The 24471-nt window shown below is 39.2% G+C and overlaps 1 protein-coding gene across 4 annotated transcripts in view; it reads left to right on the top strand.

The window, feature by feature from the left end:
• Nucleotides 1-24471, top strand: part of wdr25 (WD repeat domain 25) — a 121423-nt gene that overhangs the window by 89094 nt on the left and 7858 nt on the right. For all 4 annotated transcript variants that reach the window (XM_087989775.1, XM_087989774.1, XM_043697404.2 and 1 more), the window contains exons 4-6: nt 8333-8463; nt 11811-11981; nt 13787-13927. In XM_087989775.1, the coding sequence (XP_087845901.1) occupies nt 8333-8463; nt 11811-11981; nt 13787-13927 (443 nt within the window). The remainder of the gene's footprint in view (nt 1-8332; nt 8464-11810; nt 11982-13786; nt 13928-24471) is intronic.

Genomic DNA, 24471 nt, shown 5'->3' with positions numbered 1-24471 from the left:
TCCTGGGAAGCACTGAGGAATCAGAGGGACCTTGGTGTACATGACCAGGGTTGCAGGACAGATAGATAAAGTAATTAAGAAGGCTTGTGGAATACTTGCCTTTATTAGCCTTTATTAGGAGTTTAAAAGTGCAGGGAGAAGATGCTGGAACTGTATAAGATGTTGGTTAGGCCACAGCTAGAGTATTGTGTGCAGTTCTAGAATCCACATTGAAGGAGGGATATGATTATACTGGAGAAGGTACAGATTTACCAAGATGCAGCCTGGGCTGGAGAGTTTTAAAGAGAGATTGGATAGATTGGGATTGTTTTCCTTGGAGCAGAGAAGACTGAATGGGAACTTGATTGAGGTATATAAGATTATGAGGTGCATAGACATTTTAGATGGGAAGAAACTTGCCTCCTTGGAGGAGTGATCAATGACAAGGTAACATAGATTTAAGGCAAGGGTCAGGAAGTTTAGTGGAGATAAGAGGAAAAGTTTCTCTTCACCCAGAGCAGGTAATGGGAATCTGAAGGGAAAGGATGGTAGAAACAGCAACCTTGCCTCAGGTCATCCTTACCTACAGCCTATGAGATAGACAATATTGGGCGAGTCACATGAATACGTGCTGCACACACAGCGGGTGGTGTCCCCACGGATAATGGTGGTATCTGTGTGGACACACTGACACGTCTTGCAGTGGCTGACGTGACAGGGTTGTATGGTGTTGTGGTCAATCTTGTCTTGAAGGCTGGGCAATTTGCTGTGAATGATCATCTGTTTAAGGTTCAGTAGTTGTTTTAAGGTGAGAAGTGGAGACATAGGGAAGGTCTTGGTGAAATGCTCATCCTTATTGATAATATGTTGCAGGCTGCGCAACAAGAATCTGATATGCCTTCTTCACTACCTTGTTTACCTGTGCTGACATCTTCAGGGATCTACGTCCAAAGTCCAAAGGTTAGTTGGACTGGCCATGCTAAATTGCCTACAGTGTCCAGGGACGTATAGGCCAGATGGATTAACCATGGGAAATGCAGGGTTACAGGGATAGGGTGGGAGGTTGAGTCTGGGTCGGGTGCTTTTCAGAGAGTTGGTGTGTACTCGATGGGCCAAAAGGCCTGTTTGCGCACTGTAATTCTGTGAGCTTGTACATGAAGGTTCCTGTGTTCCTCAGTATTCCCTAGGAACCTTCTATTTGTTGTAATAATCCTTCCCTCACTAGACCTCCCAAAATACACCCTTTCGTTCTCCTTTGATTTATTGTGATGGTCCCAGCTGATGGTAATATTGGACAAGACAGTACTTTTGCAGTTTGTTTATTATGGAGGTCAGCCACTGAACGTATTTACGTGAAGTTGCCAGTATACTGAAGACCATAGAAACAAGAGTAGAGGCCATTCAGCCTCTCCACCCTGTCCCACCATTCAATGGGATCATAGCTGACCTGTAGCTTAACTCCATATACCTTGACACATATTTCGTAATACCTCTGCTTAATAAAAATTTATCTCACTGATTTAAAATTAACAATTGATCCAGCATCTATTGCCATTTGTGGAAGAGAGTTGTGGAATACATCTAACACCCTTTGTATGTAAAGGTACTTCCTAACATCTCACTGAACAATCTAGCTCTAATTCTCTGATTATTCATGGTTTCAGAGGACCCAGCCAGTGGAAATAGTTTATCTTTATCTACACAGTCATTTCCTATTAACATATTGAAGGCTTCAACACAGAGGTGCCCAGCTTTAACACCAAAGAAAAGAGCATAAGTTTATAATACAAAATGTCTTTTTTTAAAAAAGCTATATATTAGTCAGTTTGGAAAGATCATCTTGTAAACAGCAAAAACAAAGATTCTATTCTTTTTCTTCCAGTGGTGTCTTCTACAAACATGCAACCTTAATGGACGAGTTATCAATTATTTTCTGTACATGTACCAGATGTCATTCTCTCCTTTCTTGGGACATACAGACACAGGCTAGCTTACCAACTTCTCTGAATGAATTTCTTAGACTGCATTGAGAATGCTGAGCTACACATCTGGTAGGGACATTTTCTTCTGATGGGAATCTTCTTCTGGCCACTCTTTCTCTGGATCGTAAAGGTTCACCGTGGCAAACTCAGCAGTTGTCTCACCAGGTAGTTTGTGTAGTTACTTCACATAACTTGCATGATTTCTTGGAAATACTGTTTTGACTCAATGTTTACAAAAACATTTCTGATTCCTTTTTTAAAAAATCACATTCACAGAACTAAAAATCAAAAACGAATTTACCTCGACTTAAGAACCCAAGTTTCCAAAAAATAATATATTATGAACCTTCATCACACTGTGCCACAGGTAGCATTCTGAGAAACCTTCAGCTGGTTTGTCCCTTGCAACTTGCTCAATTTTGCCATTATTTTCTAAGTATTCAGTTGTCACATCTTTTGTAATAGTTTCTATCATTCCCCTGATCACTGATGACAAACTAACAGGTCTAGGGGTCTCTATTCTCCTTCATCCTCCATTCTTAAATCATGGGGTTAACTTTACAGTGTAATGCATTGCATTTTGTTAATATAATGTACAATATTTCATTTTAATTTTGGTTATTTTAATATGCAGACTTTATCTACACTCTACACTGCATCCTTTTGAAAGAAATGTATTTTTGTTAGCTCATTATGAGTTTATGGCATTTTTTTATTGATAAGAAAATACATTATAGTTTGAAGGTATGGGCCAGTTGCACAGCTGACTTGTAAAATGCCTTTTCATTACCTTTATTGATTCTCATTTATTTTACCACAACTTGACTTGAGATCATTAGTCAGGCTCATTCTTGTCGAAGTGTGGTTATTTTAAGGAGCAGCATCTGGCAGTGAGTTTAAGCCAATGATGATAGTACTTAAAACAGAAATTACAAGAAGGACTGAAGTGTGGAAAAGTCTTGATTAAGTACCGTACGTGATCTTATTTGGATGCCATGATCATCGCTAAACTATATGGCATGGAGATAAGTGTCATTCAAATAGAAATTTATTTTGCTGCTTTGTGGCAAATTAAAATCAAGAAAGCCATTAAAAATAATGTTCTGTTTCTCATTATATCTAATTAATTTCTGTCACAACAGCTAACTGTTCCTGAGGAGGGTAGAATCAAACTTGGTGTTTCCTGATTCACTTGCTGGCTAAATTGGAATTGCTTATATTAGGATAAACTCAAGATCCTATGTTGCAAGTTCCCTGAATTTTAGAGTGAGACCTTCCACAAATCCTTTTGTTCAGCAGAGTGTTTGGGAGTTTTCATGCCATGTTTAATTTCTGTATTTCAAAAAAATGTAGTTTGGTTCTCTTCTAATCTGAAAATAAAAAGTCCCAGCACAATTAAACAATGCAAGTTGGAAGTCACGTCTACCTATGCTGATTCCTGTACAATAATTCTTGCCAACTAGAAAGTGTTCTTATCCAGATGAGGGGACAGGATCAGGACGGCTGTGTTGCCTCCATGACTGAATAGTAGTAGTCAATCCTTGCTTTCTAGGCTTGTATACAAAAGAAAATTAGACTGGGAGTGTCAGAGTAGTTGTTTTTAACCATCAGTGGAAGAAATACTTTCATTTGGTAGACAGTTGCTGCATTGGTTTATGTTACATTCTATATTATTACTATTCATACCAATGACCACCCTATTTATCCTTTTCACTAGAACACTGGTTCCAGATCAGTTCAGGTGGAGACTGTTCCAACGGTACAGATCCCCCCAGTTCCAAAACTGATGACAATGCCCCATGAAACGGAATTCCTCTTGCCCACACCAATCCCTTGGCCACGTGTTTACTTCCCTAACTTTCTTATCCCTCTGCCAATTGGCACGTGGCTCGGGCAGTAATCCGGAGATTATGACCCTTGAGGACTTGTACTTCAATTTCCTTCCTAGTGCTTGATAATCCCCAAACACATCCTCCACCGTAGCTTTGCTTATGTTGTTAGTCCCAACATGGACTACAACAATCCTAGTCATTTGGTAGTGCTGAACATGAGCCTTGTTGAGAGAAAGACACATTTTGACAAAACTTTTCATCTTGCAATCAACAGGAGAATTCACGAGGATATTACCTTAAGAGACAAATGAATAATTATACTGAATCAGAGGAGGCTGCTGATGGTTGCAAAGTTTATTCTGATTGGTAGAGGCATAGCCTTAGAGAATGACTGATAGTTAACTGCTAAGCTTTGTTTAAATTTTAAACCAGTTATCTTGATTGGTCAAAACACTGCCCTGAGATTTAAACCAGGGAACAGCTGTGACTTATTTTGTTGCGTTCAATTACATACAGTGTGTGTACGTGTTTGTTGTGTCTGCAAAGAACAGAACCTTGTGTATGTAGCTTCCAGCACACACATATCTGCGTCACCCAATGTGCCCAATTGACAATCCTAAATTGGTTGTCAGCATACTACTTTGCATCCTCTGGATTATTCAGAAAATATTGTCCTTTATGGATTTGCACCTAATGTTGAATACTATGTTGCAAAAATTACAAGACCAAGTTTGGTTTGGTACAGTCAATATCTTGCTTGTTATGAACAACTGAAGGAGCATGCTATTTGAGAGGATCCACTTTGATGTATGGCCTACACATATGGCATTGCACTGGCATTAAAATTCATAAACCATATTATCATTTTAGCAGGCCATCTTTTTGGCTTGACATTTTTTGGCTTGTTAGTTATTACACCATCAGACAAAGCAGCTGGTTTCCCCTATTGCTCAAAACTTTAAGATACCTTGCCTTTGAGGGTAATGTGAAGTTGGCTGGACACTTTTCAAGAACAAAAGTAACTGCTTTGCAGCGATTCATGAGTTTGCACAGCGATAAATGATGTGATCAGGGTAGTCGGTATCCCACAAGATGGGTTTGATGTGTCATTTTTCACAATTATGCTTGCTCTTTGAAAACAAAGCTGGGACCCTAGTTACAAGGTCGGTCTTATAATATGGAACTACTGGAGTCCCCAATGTGTGCACTGACTAATGAAGGTATGTTTTTAGCAAATTGCAGTAGAAAACCACCCTTCTGATTTCTCAGCTGGACTATTAAGGAAAGGAAGCTAATTTGATTGTTGCATTTGTAAAGTAAATTTGAGTGCAGGGTGGAGAATCTTAAAACATGTAAGGTCATCATTATATCCAGCCATAGATTCATTTTAGCAAACATCCCATTTGCATATCTGAAATATGTAAGGTGTAAGAGGCTTGGTGTCATTCCATCAAAGACATGTCTCTCATAGTATCCCACAGAGATATTTGTAAGAGCTGGACCTACAGAGGATCCCATGGCAGCACTATCTTTTTTGGGCTTAGGTAATGGTATTCAAATTGAACCCAACTGTGTGAGTTGCTAAGTTCATAAATTTAATGAACATTTCTTGTTACAATGGTGGCAGATTCTGAATATCATGAAATGGTGCTGGAGTGCAGACTGTGACATTGTTCAACATTGTTGAATAGGCTAGCGCATGGATACTGCATTGTAAGTCTCGTATGGTCGTTGCAAATGTGATGTAATCCTTCACTGTGTAAGTGAAAATCTTGCTCACTACTGATTGTAGCATTTGGCCCAACCATTTCGACAGTTCATTTTATATAAAACCAGTCAGAGATAAGATAGAAGTAAAGGGACATCATAGAATCCTTACAGTGCTGAAAGAGGCCATTGAGTCTACACTCAACCTCCAAAGAGCATCCTATCCCGAGCCAGCCCTATCCCACTCCACCCTCAACCCTATCCTCATAACCCCTTACTTATCATGGCTAATCCACCCAATCTTCACATCTTTGGACTACGATCAGGAACTGAGCACCAGCGGAAACCCTCATAGATAAGGGAAGAACGCACAAACTCCACATTTTTTTTCAAGACTAGGGAGCATATTTTTAAGGTGAGAGAAGAAAGATTTAAAAAAGACATGAGTGGCAATTTTTTTACACAGTCCAAATATGTGCAGGTTAGGTGAATTGGCTATGCCAAATTGCCCCATCGTATTAGGTCAATTAATCAGAGGGAAATAGGTCTGGATGGATTACTCTTCAGAGGGTCAGTGTGGACTGGTTGGGCTGAAGGGCCTGTTTCCACACTGTAGGTAATGTAAAAACTCCTTTCCTACTCTATTTCCTTCTAATCACTGATGAATCCTCTTCCTGAGATTTGGAAAAATATCCAGGTGTCACTTTTTCCCCCCCCTTTGTCTTGAGTATGAATGCAGCCACTTACTGGGACACAGCTCCAGTACTGCATGCTTCACATGGTGAGCTTCTTTTCTTTATGGACATCTGACAGTGATTAACTGCAGTTATAATTCTTACTTTTTTTTCAGCATAGATTGATGCTGGCTGCCAAGTGTGTCTGGTTTCCTATATCAAAAAGGCTATCCAGTGACAACAATTTCTCATTAGTATATCCCAACAGAATCTACATAATTTATTTAATTTTTTTCTTCCAGAACTGCAGGTCCTTATTACATTCCTTCACATATTTCACTGTGAATGCATAGTTGTGTTTCAAATCCCATTGAGTACTTCGTCTGTGCAATTTATATATTTTCCGGGCAACTTTTAAATTTCTGTCAAAATATTAACTGCTTTAGTTTGTATATAGTGGCATTAAAAGCAATTTGTATAATGACTAATTGTTTGTATTTAAATATCCATGCTAAATTCCACCTGAGTTCCCCAGTAGCCAAGACCTTGATGTCTTTAGAAATGACAGTATTTTTAAGTGTTATTCAATGAACACACCAGTTGATAATATACAGAGTTTAGAAATTTATCACAAGCAATTCAATTCCACAAAGCTTCACACATAATTACTATTATGGGAGCCACAATAGAATGTATTGGGAGACATTTGTGTTTTGACTATTGCGGTCTGAAATCCACATTTGGAATTTGCAGCATGAGCTATCAGAGTAGAAGTTGGGCTGATTTTATTTTAGTTTCCTTCTCCACTTTGAGAACACTGTTCTTTTCTACTCTTGCTGCCACCCAGTTGAGATTAGTTAAATACGAAGTAAATATGAAATAGCAGCAAACCCAAATTGTTTTGCTTAGTGTAAAAACAGTGAGTTTTTACTTTTGTGCTTTTTAAACTCATGGACTAAAATGAGAAAGAACTGTTTTAAAATAAGTGTTTAAGGATCGCTGCATGTTTAGAAAAGCAAGTAAGCTGAGACACTCAGGCAAGCATCACGTATACAGTGATTTGAACAAGCATTAATTGACATTTGGGTTGTGATGTGAACCCAAGGGATTTTGTGTACAGATGTAACTGGGTGGCAACAAGAAGTTGATTGATTGCTTTATGGACCAGTGCCCATTTTGCGATGACAAAAGTCTTTTAGCCTGCCAACAACAGTGTGATTGATTCTCAGGGAACTGAACGTCTTGGGACTGGGAACAAGATAGAAGTGTTTGATCTCCACAAGCACAGAAGTTGTATTTCTCTTCTTTGTAATCAAAACCAATTTTAAACCTGAAGAAAATTAGTTAATCTTTCCTTCACCAGTTGTTGTAAGCTGTGACTCTTCATTGACAAGTCAGAGACTTTCTTTTTATATTTAACCTATTTTTCTAATCAACAACTCAAAGATATTATTACACCCCTCTGGAGCATGTGGGACTTGAACCTGGGCCTCCTGGCCACTACCAGTATTTGCAATAAGGGACCACTACCACTTTTATAAGTGAACCAGTTATGTTGTGTCTCTTGCAAAACAATTTCTGGAATGAAAAACATGACTGAAAAGCAGACTTCTGACCAGGAATTCTAAGGATCATCACAACAAACCAGGAAGAGGAACCACTGAATTGCCTCCCAGTTTTCTTCAACCTATAATCTACTTTTCCCTATTTTTTGGTGTGTAAGTGTGAGTTTGTAAGCGGATTAGCGTTTTAGTTTATTCTGTTATATGTTGATGATTTATAACAGTTTGCCTGTAGCTAGAATCTAATTACTTATGATAAATAGTAATTCTTAGGAAGTTCAGAAACCTGGTGGTGCTGTTTACCAAACTGGGTCTGAAGATCAGGTAAATTGGGAAATTTTGTATACAAAAGTTGAAATCAACTTTTACAATGACCTCAGATATATTCCCATCTACCCTAATGAGTCTTGTACTATGTTGCAGTCACCTGTAAAACCTGAGGTGAAGCCTCAAATGTACTTAAATCTCTGCATTAAATGGAATATCCAGTTATGTTACTTTTGTGTTTTCCAGCTGATGCATCTGGAGCATTAAACCATAGAGGATTTTTAACACTTCAATTTGCAATTAATAAAGTTTCATTTTTATTAATATAGCTAAACAAATCATCAGTGTTCGTAATGAATGTCAAGTCACTTGTTTAGCTTTCAATCCTGAGAACCAAAATATCTTCTTGAGTGGAGGATTCAGCTCAACAGTGAGAGCATGGGATATAAGAACTTGTAAGGTACTGTAATACTTTACCATGTAATGCACACTTTTGATCTGAAGTAAAGTAATTTATAGCAACTAAGATGAAATGTGATTTAATATTCCTTTTGCATAGCAATATAATCTGGTTGTCCTGCTATAGGAAGGATGTAATTAAATTGGAAAGGGTACAGAAAAAATCACAAGGGTGTTACTTGTTCTGGAGAATACAGAAAGCATTTACAAAGATGTTAAAGGCAGAGGCTGTCGAACTTTGTTTTTCTTGGAGTGAAAGAGGATGAGGTTTTAAACCTTATAGAGGTTTGTAAAACTATGAAGGATATAGATAAGTTGAATAGCAAAGATGTTTTCCTTAGGGTAGGGGAGTTCAAAAGAAGAGGGCATAGATTTAAGGTGAGAGGGGAATGATTTAAAAGGGATCCGAGGGACAACTTTTGTCACAGAGATGTCCATTTATGGAATGAACTGCCAAAGGAAGTGTTAGATGCAGATATGGTCATAACATTTGAAAGACATTTGGACAGGTACATGAATAGGAAGGATTCAGAGGGATATGGCTCAAATGCAGGCAAATGGGACTAGTTAGTTTGGAATACCTGGTAGTCGAACCAAGGGATGTGTTTCAATGCCATATGTTCTATGACTATGGCTTTGATGAAATTACCACAGTACAATTTTAGCTGACAAAATTGAATTAACTAACATTTTCTGACTTTTTTCCAATTACAAGCTCATGATTTGATTCCATATCTAATTTGCTTCACTAGTTCAGCAAAATACACTTGACCTTTTGGAAGCTGGCTTCAGATCCGGATTGATGTGATGAACAGCTTCCGCCAGCTTTAAATATTGATGTTGGGCACAGAACCAATGCTCCTAATACAGACCTAAATGAGCAAATTTGCTCAGGATGATTAAATGGGGAATGGTAATTGGAGGCGGAGGACATTTAGGAATGAACTTCTGTTATTGAGATTAGTGGTGAAAAATAAAGTGGCTTTAAATCATATTTGCTACACTTGAGATTGTCGACAAGCAGACAAAACGCAGCCAGAAACCCTAACCACCTTACCATATATCAAAGAAGTTTCAGAAATGACAGCCAGACTACTGAGACCCCTCGGAATCCTAGTAGCACACAAACCCACCAACACTCTCAAACAAAAACTAACAAACTTAAAAGACCCAGTACAACCCATGGACAAAACCAACGTCATCTATAAAATTCCATGCAAGGACTGCCACAAACACTACGTAGGACAAACAGGAAGAAAGTTAGCCACCAGGATACACGAACACCAGCTAGCCACAAAAAGACACGACCCCCTCTCCCTCATAGCTCTACACACGGATGAAAAAAACCACCATTTCGACTGGGATAACACATCTATCCTGGAACAGGCTAAGCAAAGACATGCCAGAGAATTCCTAGAGGCCTGGCACTCCAACCACAACGCCATAAACAAGCACATAGATCTAGATGCCATCTATCAACCCCTCAGAAAACGAACAGGAAATGACATTACCACAAACCCCAGGAACCCCATCCAGGAGAAAGATATAAATAGAAAGCAGGAGACAACAGCTTTGCTTCACTTGGAGATCGCCACTGATGATGTTACCTAGCCAGGTAATGAAACATCTGGATGTCAAACCTACAGCTCAGAGAGCAAACCTACACCCTAAACCTGGACATCAATAAGATGTCATATATCTAGAATGCCCATCACAGTCCAAAATTTGATGTCTTATAACTGATAGGCTCAAAAGTAATAATCTGAAAACAACAAGCCATAACTGAATAACTTGAAGTTATTGGGGACTGCAAATACTGGAAAGTCAGTCAATATAGGGTGGAGCAGGTCTTGATGAAGGGTTCCTATCTGAAATGTTGACTCTCCTGCTCCTCTGATGCTGCTTGACTTACTGTGCTTTTTCCAGCTCCATAACTAAACAACTTCCAATGCTCTTAGTCATTAATGACTGAACCTTGTCTATTAGCTGACAATTTCAAAACAGACTTCCCTGAACTGCACTGGTTAGCTTCAACTTGACCGCAGGTTTTCCCATGTACGGTTCTTCTCCACAGAGTTAACTTTGTGACTTAAGCAATTGGGCCAAGGATAAACAAAGTTCTACCTGAGCAGCTTTCCTCAAGACACCCAAAAGGAAAAAGGTCAGGAAGATGCATACATTTTCCTTGTTTATAATGATACAATCATCAGCATTTGTTTTAATTCTCTCACTATTAACCAGCAGCTAATCATGAATAACCAAAGAGCCATTGGATTAGATTACCTACAGTGTGGAAACAGGCCCTTCGGCCCAACAAGTCCACACTGACCCTCTGAAGAGCAACCCACCCAGACCCACTCCCTAACATCTAACACTACGGCCAATTTAGCATGGCTAATTCACCGAACTTGCACATTTTTGGATTGTGGGAGGAAACCGGAGCACCCGGAAGAAACCCACGCAGACACGGGGAGAATGTGCAAAATCCACACAGATAGTCAACTGAGGCGGGAATTGAACCCGGGTCTCTGGCACTGTGAGGCAGCAGTGCTAACCACTGTGCCAACGTGCAGCCCATTAATTAAAAAAAAAATCAGGATTAAAAGTTTGCATTCCATCTCTGCTGTTTTTTGGCTGTTGGTACTGCCACTGGAACCTAGTTGGAAGTTTTGGTGACATTCTCCTTATTCTGGACTGAATACTGAAGATACTCAACATGAGTTGTGAAATGCAACATGAAGGGGCTCAGAATTTTGATTTCATTGCACTCGAATTGTTTCAATATAGTATTAAAGACCAAAGAAACTGTGTTACTGTTAACCAATAAGCAGAACTGTGTTTATTGAATTAAATGCAAAACTGTCTAACATTGCAGGCTGATTTTACAATTTAACTTTGTAACTTACAATCTTTAAAATTCATGCTTCTATGATATCAACCATCCTTGATTATCCATCAAGGATAAGGGCAACCGACACATGGGAACTCCAATGTCACGTTTAGTTAGCACATGACCTTGTCAAAAATATATTTGAATTCCTTCCTTGTTGCTGGGCCAAAGACCTGGAACTCCAACCCTTACGACATTGTGGGAGCACCTTTACCACATCAACTGTTGTACTTTAAGAAGCTGCATTGACTTCATCTTTTCAAAGGCTTTTTGCCAATAATGCCTACATCTCATGAATAAATTGAAAGAAAAGCTATCCTCAGTTTTGGAAAGCATGCCATTCTACAATCAGTAGTTTTTTGATCACTAGAAAGAAAAGTAATATTTTACCAGAATGTTCTTTTTGGGGTTAAGGAAAATAGATATGCCATGTAAATTGTATTCATTATTTTTTCTAGGTGGTGAACGAATACAGTGCTGGAATACAGCAAACACTTGACATTCTTTTTCTTCCGGGTGGAAAAGAATTTCTTACCAGCACAGATGCTGTAAGCAGAGACTCAGCAGATCGTACAATCATTGCCTGGGATTTCAAGACTTCTGCAAAGATATCTAATCAAATATTCCATGTAAGCTTAACAGATGTGCGTTTTCATTTCTGTATTGAGATCATCCATGTCATACATTTTCTGTGAAGTCACACTGCAGAGGTTCTGTGGAGTCGGATGTAACAATGCAATTAAGCTGTTGTGCTTTAATTGCCTAATTAATTATAGCAACCACTATTTGAACTGCAGTAAAATGTTTCCAGTTGACTTTTAGTCTTTTGATCAGATTTGAAGTATTATTGCAAATCATAAGATACCTGAAGAGAGAGGTCACTTACCAGGAAGCAGATATTTAAAGTAATTAATAGAAGAATTAGAGGGGTGGAGGAGGGGTGATTAAGTAATAAACTTTTGAATTGATGGGTTTGGGATGGGAGGGTGCAGTTAAGTACTTTTTTAACCAAAGTTCAGTGGACATGTGGAACTCACTGCCTGGAGAGGTAGTTAAGGCAAAAACCCCTCATTGTATTTTTTGCTTAACACAATTTCATATGCTCTTGAAATGCTGTAACCTGCAGGTCTATAGACCAAAGTCTGTAAACTGAAACTAGGTTAAGCAGCTCTTTCATTTGTCACAGACAAGATGGCTAAGTGGCCTCTTTCTCTGCCATAAATTCTTCTATTTCAATGCAAGGCTTTACAACCTAAAGTATTGGCCAAGATAACAGAGTATTTAATGTACTCACTATTATTAATGTATAAATGGCACACAACTTGTGTTAGGGAAGAGCAAGCCTGTGAATTATGAATCATAACAAATTACAGTTTATGTCATTGCACTGTTAGCCTTGCAAAAATGGTGGATTGTCCTCAAGATCTTTGAATGTTGTTGAACTGCTGCATTTGCACATTATTTGTTGATTAAACAGTTGTCATAGAAGGTTGAGGCTGCACCTCAAAGTGTTAGCACCTTTCTAATGTTCCTGCAACGCCAGACAAACCTTGCTGCCCAAAAAGAAACTGTGAAGTCTCATTCATGCAGATTGAAAATTGCTATTTATGACAATTCTAAAATGTAAAACTTGAACTTCTTTATTTCCTTTCCTTTCAGTATCCTTCTCCACAAAATCTATTTTTTCCCTGTTCCTTTTTGTACTGATTTGGTCTTAATTCACACCTTTTCTACCGGTTGTCTCTCTGTTTCTTCCTCAAACTTTAATTCTGATGAAGAAGATAAACTGTTCCTCCTGCCATTTATTAAGATTCCAGGTTCTTGGTTGCCCTTGTTGTGTCATTATTAATGCACATTTTCAGCAGCTTGCAGGAGAAAGAGTTTTAAAGCTGAAGGGTGAGGAAAGATCAACACATTGAGGTTTCAAACTCCAGCAAAACCTGGGCCGATATTTAGCATGGATTATTCATATCAAGTATGGCAATTGCTGAAAGTAAATGATGCATTCTTGCTGTCTGCATTGTGAAATGATAATTACATCTTTGCAGTATTTAGTAATTGAAACTGACAGAAAATGATTTTTCCATAATGCATTACAAAATAACATGTGCAGATTTGCACAGCTGAAAGGTACATTTTTGAATTTGGATCAGTTCATTACTTAAGATACGATAAATGTAATGCCAAAATATATTTTCATATGTAATTTTTCAGCCTAGACTAAGCTCATTTGTCAGTATGGGAAAATGCTAGTGAGAGTTTTTAAGGGATTTCAATTACATACCAAAGATTCATTTCTCTAATATTGACTAAATTACGAAGAGTCTGAAAAAAATAGAAATTGTTGTATTTCTTTAGCTGCTAAAACTGTTCAATTTTATTATGGACCCACAAAAAATGTAATAGAATTTTAAAATTCCATCCTTTCCGATAGGAAAGATATACCATCCCATGCCTGGCTGTTCATCCCAAAGAACCCGTCTTTGCTGCTCAAACCAATGGCAACTATATGGTGTTATTTTCTACCCAGCGACCATACAGGATGAACAAAAGGAAACGATATGAAGGGCATAAGGTATTTTAATGGATGGTTTTGACATTGGAGTAGACAAAAACTATTGTTCTTGTTTAGCATATGCCTATTTTATAATTTGTCAAAAAATCCAAAACATTACTTGGGAGCTCAGATTTAACACACCATTTTACAGTTAGATAACATAGAGATTGTTTACTAAACAGTTTTTACATCTGACAGATCTTCAACTATATCTACAAAAGCAGAATACATATTAAATGGATATTTGCATCTGTCTTAACGGCCGAAGGAGTAAAAGAAAATTCTGAAAATTTTAAGAAATCAAGTGTCAAATAAAAAATATAAATTTAAATATATCAGGTATTAGTATAGATTACAGAAGTATTCCCATTGATTTGGCAAGTGGAATTTTGGAATTTATTGTTAAAGGAATAGAGTATAAAATGTGGGAAGTATTGCTGCAATTGTGCAAGGCATTAGTGAAACTTCACCTAGAATATTGGTCCCCTTACTTTAGGAGAGCTGTGGTTGCATTGGAGATGGTTCAGGGGAGATTGACTTCATTGATTCCAGAGATGAGGGTTTTTCTTTTGGAGAGAGATTGAGCAATTTAAGCCCATACTCTCTGGAATTTCGAAGAATGAGAGGAGATGTATTGAGGTTTATAAGATGCTAAAGGGGATTGACAAAGTCAATATAGAAAGGATGATTCCTCATGTGGTACAAACTTAGTTAGAAGCAAAAAAAACTGCAGATGCTGAAATCCAAAGTAGGCATGCAGGAGGCTGCAAGAACAAAGCAGGCCAGGCCGCATCAGGAAGTGGAGAAGTCAGTGTTTCGGGTGTAAACCTTCTTCTGGACTGGGGGAGGGTGTAACGGAGCTGCAGATAAAGGAGGTTGGGGGACAGTTTTAGGTAGGGAGAGGCGCCGAGTGGTGAGGTAGGAATAAGTGAGCATAGATAGAAAGTACAACCTTGTTGGTCGATGTGAGGAATGAATCCAGTTAGTAGCTGGAGGAAGGGACAGTCAGAGGAGTGAGAGGGAGGGGGAGGGGCTGGAAAGGGAATAGGGGGATGGGAAAAGAAGTTATTTGAAACTGGAGATCTCAATGTTGAGTCCCCCGGGCTGTAGGCTGCCCCATGCAGAAGATGAGGCATTGTTCCTCCAATTTGTGATCTGATTCGCTGTGGCAGTGGAGGACGATGAGGATGGTCATGTCAGAATGGGAAGCGGAATGAGCGGTGACTGGGAAGTCAGGTCAGACCCTGCGGGCCGGGCTGAGATGCTCAGTAAAACGTGCCCTGAGTTTTACACAGGGTGTTGGAGTGGAGGTGACAGCGATGCATGGAGAGGAAGCACAAACCAAGGATTTGCGAAGGGAACGGTCCTTGTGAAAGGCAGAGAGGAGTGGGGGCAATCTAGAATTATGGGTACAGTTTTAAGATGAGTTGTGTGGAATTCACTACTCTACTGTGTGGTAGGTGCCAGGGCATTGTGTAAATTTAATGAGGAGATAGATTTTTATTTAAAAATGCAAAAGTCCTTTGCCTTGATAGCCCACAGCCAAAAGCTTTAAAAGAGGTGGGCCAATTTATTGTACACAATTTATTGTGTCAGGAAGGACATACTGGCCTTGGAGTGTATTTAGAGGAGGTTCATGCAAATGGTCCCAGGAATGAAAAGCTTAACCTATGAGTTACGTTTGAGGACTCTGGGTCTATATGGAGTTTAGAAGGATAAGGGAGGGGATCTAATTGAAACATACAAAATACTGAATGGCCTGGACAGTGTAGATATTGGGAAGATGTTTCCATTGATAGACGAGACTAGGACCTGAGGGCATTGCCTTAGAGTAAAGGGAAGACCTTTTAGAATGGAAATAAGGAGAAATGTTTTTAGCCAGAGAGTGGTGAATCTATGGAATTCATTGTCACAGAAGGCTGTGGATGCCAGATCATTGAGCATATTCAAGACTGAGGTCGATAGGTGCTGGAGTATCAAGGGAGAGAGTGGAAGTATGGGGATGAGAAACTTGTCAGCCATGACTGAACAGAGGAGCAAACTCAATGGGCTGAATGACCTAATTTCTTCCCCTAGGTCTTATGGTCTTATTTGATATTGATCTTTCAAAATTCCCTAGATTCTGTAATTGCACCCATGGATTTGGAAAGTAACAAAGGTAACCCTATCACTCAAAAAAAGGAGGAAAGCAGAGAGCACAAAATTATAAGCCACTTACTATAATATCAGTGGTAGTACGCAAAATGCTGGAATCTGTTTTTAGAAACATTGTAACTGCTCTATTTGGCCAACCTTGTTATGATTCTCAGAGTCAGCATGAATTTATGAAATGAAGATAATATTTAACAAATTTGAGGATGAAATTTGTGGAGGAGGTAAGGGGGAACCAATGTTATAAATATAATGTATTTGGCTTTTCAAATTGCAACCATTAAGGTGCTTCATGTTATTCTAAGAAAGTGTGGCTCATGCGATTGACAATTTGTTCGCGTAGATTGAAGATCGGAAGAATCTTCAGAAAGAAACAGAGTGCAGGAATAAGTAAGTCACTTTTGATTAGTAGCTATAATGAATAGGCTACCACAAGCATCAGTATTTGGGTCTCAGCCATTCACAATCTAAATAAGTATCGTGGATGAGGGGCCAACTGTAATGTATTGATAATTATACGTTAAGTTGAAAATAGTCTATGAGGAGGACTCTAAGCGTCAGAAAAAGGATTTTAGACAGGTTAAATGGTTATCATGTGGGGAGCTATGAGTTATCCACTTTGGTCGGTCAGATAGAAAAGCAGAATGTTTTACAGAGTGAGAGATGGGAAACATTGATATCTCAGAGGGATCCAGATGGATGTGCTTGACATGAATCATAAAGTTAAAATGCAGGTAGAGCATTCAAACAGAATAGTAAACAGTATATTAGTTTTTCTTACAAAACGATTGAGATTTTTTCATTTATTCATCGCATGCGGCTGTCAGTTGGTAGGCAATTTATTGCCCATCTGTAATTTTCTTGGGAAGTATATTCAGTTGTATGTAATCTTTGTGACATATATCTCGAATTTTGAAGACAATTTTATTCTTCACCTAAGCAAAGTTACAATTACCTTAGATCAGAGATTTTCAAAAAGTGTGTCATGACTGCCAGAGTCTGGTAAGGGAATGAAAATTTGGGGTTGCAAAATCTGAGGCTATAATAATAACTGTACAGCATTGGGCAACATTGATTGAACTACAACTTTCTGGTGTGCTGTGTGGCAAAACTCTGGCTGGTTATCGCGAGATCCACTGGAATTTCAATCAGCAATAATTAACATGTGGAACTTGGGAGAGAGATCCTTTCCCAGTTCTCATAATCACCACTCCCCCACCATCTCTCAAAACTCTGATATGATGCTAATGCAAAAGCTCTGAAATGCAATCACAATGGAAAAATAGTTTTGGAAGCACTGATTTAAAAGGAATGCAGCAAAGATTCACCAGACTGATAACGGGATGAAGTTTGTAAAATGAGGATTGATGCAGTAGACTAGGTTGATTTTCTCTGGAGTTTTGAAGAATACGATATAATCTTATAGAAACATATAAAATGTTTAAGAGCTTGACAAGATAGATGCTGAGAGAATGTTTCCATTAGGATGTTGAGTCTAGAATTAAGAGTCTCAGATAGGAGTTTAGCGATTTACAATATTCTTTTATTGTCACGTGCACTCCATTATAGGAGTACAGTGAAAAGCTTTTACAATGTCTGCCTTGTTATGCCAACATCTCCGATACAAGTATCTGTATACAAATACAGCAGAGGAATAAAAGTAGTTGCATTATTTACAGAGTTGAAAAATAAGTTAAAAATAAGACATCATTAAAGGGTGACATTACAATAACGTAGGAAATTTCTAATAGACATTAGTGTAGCAGCTCAGTGCAGGGCCTGCACACGTGGTCTGACCGCCTGCACCAGAACCCAGTCCAACAGCCGTCCCTGCTCCTCCCAAAGCCCTAGAACACTCCATACCAACATTCAGCTATTCCAGGTAAATTCCAGGACTCCCTCCCCTGCGCCCTTCTCTGCCTGGGACTCAATCCTCCGTGGTGCTGCAGGACTTCTTCCCCACACGCTGTTCCGGGGCTTGCAGCCCACGTGCTGAACTAGAGCTTTCTGTACACACTGTACCAGGGCTCACTACATGCACTTGACCAGGGCTCGCTGTTTGCCCTGTTCTGGGGCTCATAGCCCTCGTGGTATTCAGGGGCTCACAGCTCATGCGCTGCTCCAGGGCTCAGTGCTTACTGGCAGTCCTTATATATGTCCATACCTCAAAGGATGGCCTCCAGACCTTCAGCTTCTTCCTCTCTAGTTGCCCTCCACTAATAGGTAGGCCACATGTTACACTGCATCTTATTCAGAACACTTGGTGCTGTCAGGTAGTTCTGCTAGCTTTTAACTCTCTTAAAGGTACAGTGCGCCCACATATTCATGACACATCCCCTCTTAAAAAGAAATGAACCATCATAATGAAAAAATGGCTTTTTTCTTTTTTTAAACACATTACCCTTTATACAGATAACTTTAATCTAAGTTCACCTTAACTTCTTCCCATATACCTGTGTATATATAACATGTCCCAAGAACATCACCTCTGCTTTCGTGAATTCAGTGTTATTTAAATTTATCACCAGTTTTGCTTCTCATAGTCGTTCAAAGAGCTCTGCCAACTGTACCATGTGATCTTTCCAGGACTTACTAAAGATCACTACATCGTCCAAATAGACTGCACAGTTTATTAACCCAGCCACAACCCTGTTCATGAGTCTTTGGAATGTGGCAGGTGCGTTCTTCATTCCAAAGGGCATCATTTTAATCTGATATAGCCCATTTGGAGTTACAAATGCAGAAATTTCTTTCGCCATCTCTAATAAAGGTACCTGCCAGTAACCACGCAAACGGCATTGTCCTTTTGATAATCCATGCAGAATCATTGAATCCCATCCGGTTTGGGAACTAGGATGATCGCTCTGGCTTGGTTCGATGATGTCCTCGTCAAACATGGCCTCCACCTCCATCTGGACCTGTCTGGCTTTGAAAGGATTAAGCAGATAGGGGTACTGTTTTATCGGAGCAGTATTCCCTACGTCTACTTTATGTACAATAACATTAGTCCTCCCCATCTGTTTCTTACATACGTCCTTATACTAATGTAACAAATCTTCAAACTGCGTTCTATGCTCCTGAGACAGATAGCTTACTAACCTATACCACTCCTCAAGGACTTGTTCATTTTTTTAATCACTTCATTCTATGTTATGCTCTCATTAGCTGCTGTTTAGCTAACTCACCTACTTGATTTAGTCTCTCCCTCACCTCTGATACAAAATCTAAGTGTGAGATCTCCGACTTTGGGCCTGTCAATTTTTCTTTGATTAATTTCAAAGGGCCTCTCAGTTCATGACCGAAAGGGAGTGAACTGCGTCAATCAATTTGGGGCGTCACTAATGGCAGAAAATACGAATGGGATACCTTTATCCCAATAATTCGGGTAATCCTGACAGAATGCTCTCAACATGGTCTTCAAGGTTTGATGCCAGCTTTCTAAAGCTCCCTGGGATTCAGGATGATATGCAATGGATTTAAAGTGCTGTATACCTAAGCTATCCATAACCTCCTTAAACAGCCTAGCAGTAAAATTTGACCCTTGGTCCAACTGAATCTCTCTGGGTAGCCCATACCGTGTGAAGAAAGCTACTAACTCCTCTATCACCTTTTTTGCCTTGATACTCCGTAATGGAATTGCCTCCAGAAATCTGCTGGACACATCCATTATGGTTAACTAGTACTGGTTCCCACTTATAGTTTTTGGGAGGGAACCGACACAATCAATTATAACCCGCGTGAAAGGTTCTTCAGATGTGGGAATTGGCAACAAAGGTGATGGTTTTATTACTGCCTGTGGCTTACCTACCATTTGGTATGTATGACATGTATGGCAAAAGGTAACCACATCCTTGTGCATTCCACGCCAATTAAATGTTTTTGTACCGTAGCCTGAGTCTTTCGTACCCCTAGGTGACCTCATACAGGTAGTCCATGTGCTACCCATAACACTTCCTGTCTGTATGCTACCAACAACATAATCTGGTGTACTTCAGCCCGTTTCTCCTCTGCACTAACCTGCCATGGTCTCCATTTCTGCCGTAGGATTCAATTTTTCAGATAATAACCCTCCAGAATATTCTCTGCCTCCTTTTCAGAATATGCATCTACATACATATCTGATATCATCTTGTCTTGCTGTTGCAAGTCTCTTAGTCTTTCAGGACCAAACACTTCTGTCTGACCCTCTGCCTCTTCAGGTTTTTCTGCACTATTACGTCAAACAGGGTATCCACTAACTGAACCTCGACGCTTTCACCTTTCTCTTTTCGCCTCATGCTGTAACTTATGATAATGGGATCTTGTTACCACACAATCTTGGAAAATACCAGAATATTTCTGTTTTATCTCCACTGTTTATTGGTCTTCCTTGGGGTTCTCCACAACAAGGGGTGTCACTCCTACTTTGGATCCTGCCAAATCATTCCCAAGAACAAACTGAATTCCTGGAACTGACACTCTGTCAATCACTTCCACTTTAACTTCCCCAGTCTTGAGCTGGCAATCCAACCTGATCTTACATAGGGGAATGCTAAATTTCTGTCCATCTATTCCACGAATTACTGCACTCTCGGGTAACTGATCAGAAAGACTATATATTCACTAATCCCTTACTATCAGTTACTGGTTAGATCCTGTATCTCTCAAAAGTATAACTTCTTGTCCTTCTGCCCCTGTTCTTTCTGAGTAAACTTTACTCACAGAGGAAAATTCTTTGTGGAGGTCAGGTACTAACTCCATACCCAGCCCCTGCCTAGGCTGTGCACTCTCCTGCAACTCCATGACTCTTCTTGGGGTCTCCTTTACTACCTTCACTAATGCCAGTGGCTTAGCTTCTTTTACCACATGTTTTCCCACAGTGCCTTTCCTTAACCTCCAGCACTGTGACTTTACGTGTCCCACTTTCTGGCAGTGAAGGCACTTTTTCCCAGTGCCCTTCTGTACCCACCAGCACAGTAATTTTCCGTGTCGCACTCCATTACAGTGAAAACACATGAGGCCTTTCACCTCCTGTCCACCCTCTTGGCTTCTTTTTTATCCTGTGGTAAATTCTTACCAGTGCACTTTACTCTTGGTTTTGTAGTGTAGGATCTCCCATTCTCCCAACTTCCATCCCCCACAGGATGAGATTCTGGCCGGACGCTTGTCTTATGCACCAACATGTACTCATCTGCCAATTCTGCTGTCCTTCTCACTTCCTGAACTTTCTTTTCTTCCATGTGAATTCTTACCATTTCTGGAAGTGAGTTTTTAATCTCCTCCAGCAGAATAATCTCTCTTAGAGCCTCAAAGGTCCTATCTATTTTCATAACACGCACCCATTAATCAAAATGACTATGTTTAATTCTTTCAAACTCAACATAAGTCTGACTTGGTTCCTTCTTTGTGTTTCTGCACCACTGTCTTACTGATTCTGGTACCAATTCATAAGCACTTAAAATAGCCTGTTTAACCTCTTCATAATCTCTTGACACCTCATCTGACATTGCGGCAAATACCTCACTTGCTCTGCCTACCAGTTTAGTCTGAACTGGTATTACTCATAAATCCTTGAACCACTCCATCTGCCTAACCAATTTTTCAAATGAAATAAAGAAGGCTTCAACATCTTTTTCATCAAAATGTGGCAGAGTTTTGACATATTTATATATATATCCACTACCTTTTCTCTTAATTTCCACCCTGTTAATCTAATTTTGCTGACTAAGTTCAAATTCTCTTTCTCTTTCTCTCTCCATTTCTTCTGCCTCTCTTTGCTCAGCTAAGAACCTCTGTCTCTCTTTTTTCTGTCGCTCTTTCTTCTCTCTCTCTTTCTGTTTCCGTTTGTTTATATTCTAACTCCATTTTCCTCAATTGTGATTGATGTTTTTCTACCTCTACTGCACTTGTCTGTTTTTCTGACACACCTTAGTGTTTGAGTAAATTCCTTACAATTTCAGCTTTACTTTTGTCCTTGGTGAAACCCAAATCTAACGTATTTGCTAATTCTAAAAGTATGGCCTTTTTCTTTCCTCCTAAACTTTATTGGCAAATTTGAGAATCACCTTCAAATCCCAGAACCTCTTCAGCAATTTTAAGAGCCATTTCTCTCACTTAATCAACCGCAAGTCACCGAAATTAAACAAATTACCTCACCTATGTTTTATTTAAAGATTTAGGACACTAACCTGCAAGTGTTTAAATCTGCTGGTATTTTTCATACCCCCAAATCTATTCAAATCTTTCTACACCAGTTGAAATCCTGATGATGAGCCCCGAAGCTGTTATGACACTGGGTAAACTCTCCTCCTTAATTTACATGAGTAACACAGAAAAGATTTATCCCATGCAGCAATCTGAAAATTCGAGAGGCCAAGAACTATTTAAATAAAAAAATAAAACTTTACTTCTTATAGTATAACAGAGAATAACGAACTAACAATTATTTACAACCCCTTCCTCTAACCTATCTTTTATCTTCCCTTCTATAATGTTAGTCTGATAAAATCTCCTAATTAAGATTTACCAAAAATTCAAGTTTTCAAAACCAGCCAGCTGTTGAATCTTCTATTTGTATCTTCCTGTATCTTCTTTTCTTCTTCTTAGAGATTATGCTTCACAGGTCATGGATTGATAAAGGTACCTTTAAGAGAACTATTTTTTGGGCAATCTCTGCATGTTAGTGGCATGGCAGTTCTCCTCCCAACTATTCAATTTTCCCCAGTCTTATACCCCCACAGCATCAGATTGTGCCATTGGTTTTTAAGATTGTCGATATACTAAATTCAAACTTGATTGAAATTTGGTGTTTTTCGGGGTATAATTTAAACTGACTGGCCTAATTCGAATCTGTTTCTGCCTCCAGGCAAACAGCTACCCTCGCTACCCCAGTAGGTGGACCACATGTTACACTGAATCTTATTCAGAACACTTGATGCTGTCAGGTAGTTCTGCTAGCTTTTAACTCTCCTAAAGGTACAGTACGCCACATCTTCATAACACGTCCCCTCTTAAGAAGAAATGAACCATCATAATGAAAAGAAATGGCTATTTTTCTTTTTTTTAAACACATTACCCTTGATACAGATAACTTTAATCTAAGTTCACCTTAATTTCTTCCCATATACCAGGCAACCAGCTACCCTAGCTACCTCAGTAGCTAGACTGTATGTTACATTGTATCTTATTCAGAGCACTTGGTGCTGTCAGGTAACTTTTAATTCTCTTAACGGTACAGTAAGCCCATATCTTTATAACATCACACATTAACAGGATATTTGAGTATTAAGAGAATCGAAAGGTATAAGGATAGTTCTTAAATGTATAGCTTTGTTACAAGATCAGCTGTGATGTTCCTAAATCACAAAACAAGCTCTGAGGGAGGGAAGAATGCCCTTGCTACTGATTTCTTATTATCTGAAATCATTTCTCACCTTTTTCTGTGAATGTAATTTCATAGACGACAGGAACTTCATAGAACAGAATTTGGTTATTGGAACTACGGGCACAAATAACAGTTTTATCTCATTCAGGTCTGGAAAAGACATTGGGAACAGAGTTCAGGCTGTTCAAATATCTTCTGAAATTTCTGCGCTTTTTATATTTTACCAACCCTTGTTTTGAAAGCATTTGCCTTAGTTTATTTGATAAAGCATAGAAAATAACATTTGGTGAGTTTTGAGAAGATTTGTAGCTCAGATTGAGATTCTGGATGTAGGTTTGCTCACTGATCTGGGAGGTTCATTTCCAGACGTTTCATCACCCTATTATATAACATTTTCAGTGGGCCTCAGACGAAGCAGTATACATGATTCCTCCTTTTTATTTATATGTTTGGGTTTCTTTGGGTTGGTGATGTCATTTCCTGTGGTGATGTCAATTCCTGTTCCTTTTCACAGGGGGTAGTAGATGGGATCTAACTTAATGTGTTTGCTGATAGAATGCCATGCTACTAGGAATTCTCGTGCGTGTCTCTGTTTGGCTTGTCCTAAACTGGATGTGTTGTCCCAGTCGAAGTGGTGTCCTTCCTTAGCTTTATGTAAGGATACTAGTGAGAGAAGGACATGTCATTTTGTGGCTAGTTGGTGTTCATTTATCCTGGTGGCTAGTTTCTGCCTGTTTGTCCAATGTAGTGTTTGTTACAGTTCTTGCACAGTATTTTGTAAATGACATTAGTTTTGCTTGTTGTCTGTACAGGATCTTTCAAGTTCATTAGCTACTGCTTTGTGTGTTGGTGGGTTTGTGGGCTACCATGATGCCAAGAGGTCTGAGTTGACTGGCAGTCATTTCTGAGATGTCTTTGATGTAGGAGAGAGTGGCTAGGGTTTCTGGATATGTTTTGTCTGCTTGTTTGGGTTTGTTGCTGAGAAATGGGCAGACTGTGTTCATTGGGTACCCATTCTTTTTGAATACACGGTATAGGTGATTTTCCT

The sequence above is a fragment of the Chiloscyllium plagiosum genome, unplaced genomic scaffold (assembly GCF_037043375.1).
Source record: "Chiloscyllium plagiosum isolate Xiang-an unplaced genomic scaffold, Cpla_swu_hap1 HiC_scaffold_8, whole genome shotgun sequence".
NCBI classification, from domain to species: Eukaryota; Metazoa; Chordata; class Chondrichthyes; order Orectolobiformes; family Hemiscylliidae; genus Chiloscyllium; species Chiloscyllium plagiosum.
This window is presented reverse-complemented; position numbering and strand designations above follow the sequence as displayed.